The 7601-nt window shown below is 40.0% G+C and overlaps 1 protein-coding gene across 1 annotated transcript in view; it reads right to left on the bottom strand.

Moving 5' to 3' along the window:
* Positions 1 to 4228: 4228 nt before the first annotated feature.
* LOC126259464 (transcription termination factor, mitochondrial) overlaps positions 4229 to 7601 on the bottom strand; it is a 62457-nt gene continuing 59084 nt past the window's right edge. Inside the window, exon 5 of the mRNA XM_049956293.1 lies at positions 4229 to 4671. Coding sequence (XP_049812250.1) covers positions 4308 to 4671 — 364 coding nt within the window. The 3' untranslated portion in view covers positions 4229 to 4307. The remainder of the gene's footprint in view (positions 4672 to 7601) is intronic.

Raw genomic sequence — 7601 nt, 5'->3', positions numbered from 1 at the left:
TAATCCCTCAACAAAAGTTAGTAAGTCATTAACTGTTGTCCAGTCTCTGTGCCACACTTCCTTTCGTGCATAATATGGTAACATTCGTACCAATATTTTGATTAAATGGGACTCCTCTGCAGGCTTATCTAAATATTTAGAACGAGTCATATGCCATTTTATACTACTTAATGGCCCCAAGAGTTATTACATTATTTCACATCTAATAACTCTACTGTCACTTTCTCTTGTATGCTAGTAGACCAAGATTTTCTCCTAATTGCTCCTTAAAACCCTCCCAAGATAAAAAAGCCCTCAGAATGAGCAGTACCCCATTCTGGTGCATCACCTATCAAATAACTCAAGGCAAAATGTATCTTTGTGCTCTCCTCCCAGGTTTTTGGTAAAGATCTAGAAAATACGGTACTCTCAAAAAAATAGATGGGGTGAACTTGTCCACCAGGTCTGAATTTCAGAAATTGCTTTAATAAATGTGTGATTATCACGTAATGCTGATTGGTAACAACACACTTTAAATATTGTAAATGGATTTATTAGACATGAAGCAAGAAGAACAAAACATGGCAGCACACAAGTTGGGCGCTGCGAGAGACGTAGAACAAAGCAGATCAGAGAGATCAGAGTCATAGATAGGGCGCTCTGCACCAGGCACCACAGACCCCCCTCTCCCCCCCCCCCCCAGTAGTGTGGAGGAGCACGGGGGAGGTAAGCTTCATCACTTGAAATCATAGTTGTCATGCCAACACAGCGGTTGTAGATGACAGCCGGCACGAGAAGTAGGTGCGTCAGAAACTGCGCAGCAAGAGTCCCGTGCCACCAAATGCTGTGTAGACAGAGAGACAACACGAAGGCAGGTCGGCGGCGTCGGGAGGCGGAGTGGCAGCGATGGAAGGCAAATCGGAAGCGTCAGAAGGCAGGTCGGAGAGTGACCGCGCTGGTTTCAGGCGATTAACAGACACAGTCTGTGGTCATCAATGTAGATGAATTATGAATGTGTTCACATGACAACGTAACACTCGGTGAGGGCCCAAATAAGGTAATGTCCTCTAAACTTAGTTCATAAACAGGTTCCCCATGTGATATCTTCAGACGCTCCTAATCCTCCCACCACCCCTGCACTGGAAGAACTGGGCTTTGATTATTTATCATGAGGTCTGGAAATGAGGGCCATCCCACCCATCCTAAAGAGGTGTTCCATTACCCACTCAAGCTACACATCCTGGTCCATTCCTATGCCACTCCCATTCCCAACCTCTTGCCCCACAGACCTAAGTGTGTGACCAGTCCAGTCCACCTACCCTGCATTTCCTACTCCAGTCTTGTAACAGGTGTATCCGCCCATTACAAGTTAACTTGTAGAAAATGAGTTTCTGCATAAATTCAGATATTAAAACATTCGTAGCAAATATGTATGATTTACAGTCTTGAGCGTCAGGGACAGGTACAGTAAATCATCTGGATGTGCTAGAACAGAATTTTTATTTTCACACTTGGAATAAACTAACAGAAAAGTGCATTCAAATATTTTATCTTTAGATGTAAAATGTATACTTTGTGTTGCTAATGGTAATGAAAACACAGTTTTTATTTTAACTGACAATATGTTTTGATGCATTTTTCCACGCAAAGAGCTGGTTTTTCTTCACAAGTGGGACAAAAATAGTATAATTCATGGCATTCCTTTTTTTACAGGCACACTCTGCATGGCTATGTTGGCCACACTTTTTTCTCAGTGGCAGATATTGTTTCCAAATAATGAAAGCTGCCATCTGTCATGATTTTCTTCTGGGTGTCTGTCATCTTATCCCCAATCGGAATAAGTTTTTCTCTAAAACATATAGACTTGATTCTCCTTCCTGCTGTTTGATTATAAATCTGGTGGACATTGTGCAGATAAATTTTCATTACATATAGAGCAAGATTTTTCTGCCATCTAACAGTTTTTCACAATCCTGAATAATATGAGAGTATTTGATCCAACTGATCAATGCCTGCCATGCCATTGTTGTAGTCTCTATGTTTGGTTTCAAGGCAACTTTGCCATTTTGATCACAAACTTTTTCCGTATTAGAAATGGTCAGGACATCCCATTTGTCCTTCCATTTGCAAACAACACTGTCATTTCTTTTGCGCACCATTTGATTATTCTTCACTTTAATAGTAACAATTCTGGGTTCTCCTTTCTGTTGTTATGTAATGTTTCACACACATAAGTTTTGTAAGTTGACAACAGTTTTAAAGGTGAGAATCATAAAAATTGTCCATTTGAAGCACATATCCTTCATTCAAGAAAGCTTCCATTGAGTGTAAAACAACTTCAGATGCACGACGCATCTCAGCCTTCTCCTATGACTTGCCACAGTAGATTTTTATATTGAGAACCACACCATTTGATTCACAGATTTCATGAAGTTTTACACCATACTTTTGTTTCTTGTTCTTGATATATTGCCTCTGAGAAACAGACAGCCGTGTCACAAAACCATTGATTTGTCAGTGCAGAGATTCTTGTCCAGAACATAATTATTGTTTATAATGCTATTGAAATGGTACAAAACTGGTCTAATTTTGTAGAGCCAGTCACTGGATTGCAATGAGTTGTCTGAGAAATGTAACATCTCAATAACACCTGAAATCTGTTTCTACTCATGATAGATATCCTGAACATGACACTGTGAAAAGGACTTGTACTATCAATGGAATACAACAAGGTCCCACGTGCAGCAACAGCCCCAGAAATACTTTCATTTCCACAACATCCGTATCTCCCACCTCGAGAGCCTGGTTGGTCTTCTCCCCCCACACTTTTCTCCTTCCTGGCTTCCATATAGGTTAATTTGTTCACATAATGACATTAGAAACTCTTCAGAAAAAAAAGTCAACAAGTGCATTGATACCAAAATTTTGTAGGTCTAATTTCAATACCACATTCTCACTGAACACAAATACTGATGAGTCTTGAGGAATGTCACTCTACTCATCACTGTTATTTGTAGTGCCTGCTGTTGGACCAACCTGCTCATCTTCTTCATTGAATTCACTGTTGTCTGCATCTAAATCCTCACTTGAATGCTCACGTGAAGATGGTTCATAGAGACTTCCACCATTCAAGAAAATGTCAATAAACTCATCCCATCCCAATTCTTTAACAGAAGTTGGCTGTTCAAGTTCTACCTCACTATTTCCTCTTATTACTAGGCATTTTACAAGGAATATTGAACACCAATAATGATACATATCATTATCATGTCCGAACAACTACTAACGCAGTTACAACAAAGATGTGAATCATATTATTGAACATGCTTTGAAATACGCAAGATGATTGTTGATGAGTTATCTTGTAGTTGGCATCTGAGCTGAACTTTCTTCTCTGCTCACCAACTGTAAGATAACTTGCAGACTCCATTTTCCTGCCAAGCAACATTTTTTTAAAGTTTCGATGATACAGATGGACTACAGACGAGATAATGAATCAAACTGTATGTACATCTTCATATGGCTTCTGGGAGCGGTTTACTCATTTTGGCTATGGCAGTCAGCCTGTTAAGCATGTTAGGCACATGACAGGAAACCTAAATCTAGACGCTTAAGTGAGGATATGAGGGTTGCTTCTCCTGAATGCAAGTTTAGTGTGCCACCTTGCTTGTGTGTAGGACTGCCGAACAGTATTAGTCTCCTGAACATAAATCAGTAGAAGTGTGCAAAGTTGGTTCTCATTGTTTGGTCACCAAAATCAGCAATAATATGCAGCACAAAAGATAAAATGCACATTATGCTTTGTAGTGTCTTTTGTGATAGTGTTCTTGTTTCTGGAATTAGCAATTCTCTTTCACGCCCTCTTGTCTCTATATTGGTAACTTTAGTTTTTTCCCACTAGTCTTTTAAATATACTAAGTGTTCCCACGAGCACAGTGCAGCAGCTATGCGTAGCCCTAGAGGATCCGTGGATGTTGTCTGGTATCCATCTACTAAGCAAACACTGATAATTTGTGCTTCTTGGAAAAGAGTGTCACCTTTCATGACAGCAGATCAACACATCACAAGGATCACAGATGTACTGACAGGTAAAACCAATGTCTTAATTTCATGTTATGTCATGATTTCTACAACTGTAAGCAAACAATTAAGAAATAGGAATTCTTCTAACTAGTTATTAATATAGAGAGCCATGGCCTTATCAGAGCCTGAACTAGCAAAATCCCAATGTTTTAGGTAAAAAAAAATGTTTTCAGGAAAATTTGTATATTACATTAAAAAGAATCTCACAACTGATATGCAATATCATTACACAAATATAAATTATGTCAGCACTTCTGCAACAATTTATTTACAAAACTGTTATATATTCGTTTACTTTTGCAAAGAACAGTAAGAGATGATGGATTGTATCCCAACATTCTTAACTCTTTCAAGCGGATTTTTACAGTCTCAGGACTATGACACAAAACTCGTGGAATCTGACGTATCTGTTCTGCGGAGAATCCTTCCTCATAAAGGAAATCTATCATTTTCTTCAATTTTGAAATATGCGTTCGCTGCAATGCTGGAGCTCTCTTCATTATGTAAGAAGCATGTTCAGGAGTACACTCCAGGCGCTCACTAAGGTAGCCAGTAACTGTAGAGTGAGGTGCTAGGAGGATGCGATGCTGTACATGACGCCTCAGTGTCCTGTAAAGAGAAGAAAGATTTATCATTACTATCTCAGCACATAAATACACATTACTGCTAAAATACTGTGTCATACCATTGCAGTGATCAGTCCTATATTGTGAATCTGTACCCCTGTGACTGTTCAAAGTTTTCAGATGGAAATGCCGTGTAGCTAGGGCCTCCCGTCGGGTAGACCGTTCGCCTAGTCCAAGTCTTTCGAGTTGACGCCACTTCGGAGAGACTTGTATGTTGATGGGGATGAAATGATGATGATGATAAGGACAACACAACACCCAGTCCCTGAGCAGAGAAAATCTCCGACCCAACTGGGAATCAAATCCGGGCCATTAGGCATGACATTCCGTCGCACTGACCATTCAGCTACCATGGGCGGACAGTTTTCAGATGAATGTTTATAATGACAATAAAATTACAAAATATTAATGTGCTAGTAACAATAACAACAGGTCTGTCAAGTCCATATCTCTCAACTTATTACAGAAAACATGTTTGTTTAACACATGGTAACAAGTGTCTTCCGTCCCTGTTTCTCAAACACTTTTGCAGTAGACTGTTTGCATGAGGAAACTTCACTCATGAATAGTTTGAATGATATACCATTTGTCAAAAAACTGAAGATTAAACTACATTGAGTGACAACTACAAAATCTTGACTGTTGCACCACCAAATATAACCATTACTATAAGAAGAGATTGTTACTGTAGTAGCTTACTACTGATTGGAGAACATCTTTCTGTATTTTATCTGTTGTAAGTAATATAATAATAATGGTACTTGGGGAAATGACAATATCGCACCATCAAGAACAATGTTCCATCCCATATGCTGGATGACCTGCATATAGTCTCAAAGATGATCCATTATTACATAAGCTTGTATTTTGTTAATTTAATGACAGTACAAAAATTTACTGAATACTTTTTCAAATAGAAAAGAACTGGTATCAATATGGCCACAAATAGATGGGGATGAGTTTTACAAAATCACTGTTTGTAGAATCCATGTTGATTCCTATAGAGGAGATTTTTGTTCTCCAAAATGGGTATAATTTTCCAGAATAAAAGGCGTTCCAAAATGCTCCAAGAAACTGATTTCAGGACATAATATGCACCTTTTTGTGACCCTTGTGCTGGCATAAGCTGTCGCCAGCATACTGGTCGGCAAAGAGGTTGCAAGAAGATCGATAATAGGTGCTGAATCAAGTGCACCTATCAGGAGAGAGCCCAAGGATAGACTCACGTGCAACATGCCACCAATGCCCTCTCAACTGCCAGTATTTAGATCACCACAGCAGACCGGAGGGCCATTCAGTCAGAGACAGTCACTTAGTAAGTCATAGTCAGAGTCGCAGTTGCAGTCAGTCAGAGTCACAGTCTGTAGCTCACAGACAGTCAGTACCTAGCGACCAGAGTAGTGTACATAGCAGGACTTGTACTTCACCAGTCGTGAGGCTAACGTGGACTAGTATAGAAGAGTTTGTATCACAACACATGGAATAGATTAAAGATAAGTAGCTTTCTGTCCTGGTAAATACAGAATGCTGTTAATACATGTGTGCAGTTTGTGTTGTAGAAAGAGGACATCGGCCACCAAACAACATCCTCTCCCTTGCTTTCCATGTTACAAGATACCACAGTGTCAATGAAGACACAAAAACACTTCTTTAAAATTATCAAATCAATTTGAACACTTAGTTACTGTCCTGTGTTAATTGATTTGCTAACTGTCAATCACAAAGGTATTTTAATCGAGCTAAAATTGTGCTTTCAAATAGTGATGTTAACATTGGCAGTGTTTACAGTTCCCAGTGTGTTTTTGATCTTGTAAATTGTGCACAATTTTTTTAAATTTGTAGTCTAAATTGCTTACTCCTCTGTAATTGCCTGGGTTGGTTTCAACACATTTTTACAGTAAGGGGTGGGTTATTCCTGTGGTCCACAACTCTGGAATTTTCTCTATGATCCACATTTTGACTAGATGATGGTGAAGATTCATGAATGCCAGTTTTCCTGCATTTTACACATTTCTGCACAAATTAGGTCTTTGTCATATGTCTTGTAATTTTTTAATTCTCTAATTGAGCCCTGTCTCGTTAATGGTTGAAGAATCTATTAGATCAAGGGGAATTTGTTGGAGTAGGATAAGCAGTCACATTACATACATTAATATTTACTGAGGGGAAAACTATATACTCCATTAAAGCATAGCAACTTGTTCACTTGTTTAACTCTTAACATGGTTAAAATGAATGTGCACATATCTACTGGCAACATTTCCAGTGAGTCATTCCAATTTAAAGGTTCATTAAATAATTCTGTGAGGATCTCTGATTTTCTTGCTTACTATGTGCTACCTCGACTGCCCAGTTAGCCATGAGGTCTAACGCATGGCTTTCTGGGGTGGGAAGCAGCACCTGGTCCCCAGCACGAATCTGCCCGGCAGACTTGAGTCGAGGTCCGGTGGGTGGTTTTTAGGCGGTTTTCCATCTGCCTTGGCGAATGTGGGCTGGTTCCCCTTATTCCGCCTCAGCTGCACTATGTCGGCGATTGCTGGGCAAACAAGTTCTCCACATACGCGTATACCACCATTACTCCACCACGCAAACACTGGGGTTACACTTGTCTGGTGTGAGATGTTCCCTGTGGGGGTCCACCGGGGCTCAAAACGGACAATAACCCTAAAAGTGTGGTTCAGTGTGGGGCAGCAGAGGGGTGAAGTGGACTGCGGTAGTCGTCGTGGGTTTGTGGACCACTGTGGCTGCAGCGGGGATGGAGCTTCTCCATCGTTTCTAGGCCCCCAGTTAACATAAAATACAATGTGCTACCTTTCTGATCAATCAGCATTAATGCTGAGGGTTCATATTTTTAAGATATCTCTGAAAGTTGGGTCCACCGGGGGCCAAACCGCACAATAACCCTGAAAGAGT

The sequence above is a fragment of the Schistocerca nitens genome, chromosome 5 (genome assembly GCF_023898315.1).
Source record: "Schistocerca nitens isolate TAMUIC-IGC-003100 chromosome 5, iqSchNite1.1, whole genome shotgun sequence".
In the NCBI taxonomy this organism is placed as follows: domain Eukaryota; kingdom Metazoa; phylum Arthropoda; class Insecta; order Orthoptera; family Acrididae; genus Schistocerca; species Schistocerca nitens.
Note: the sequence above shows the minus strand (reverse complement) of the source record. Positions and strands in the feature narration are given on the sequence as shown.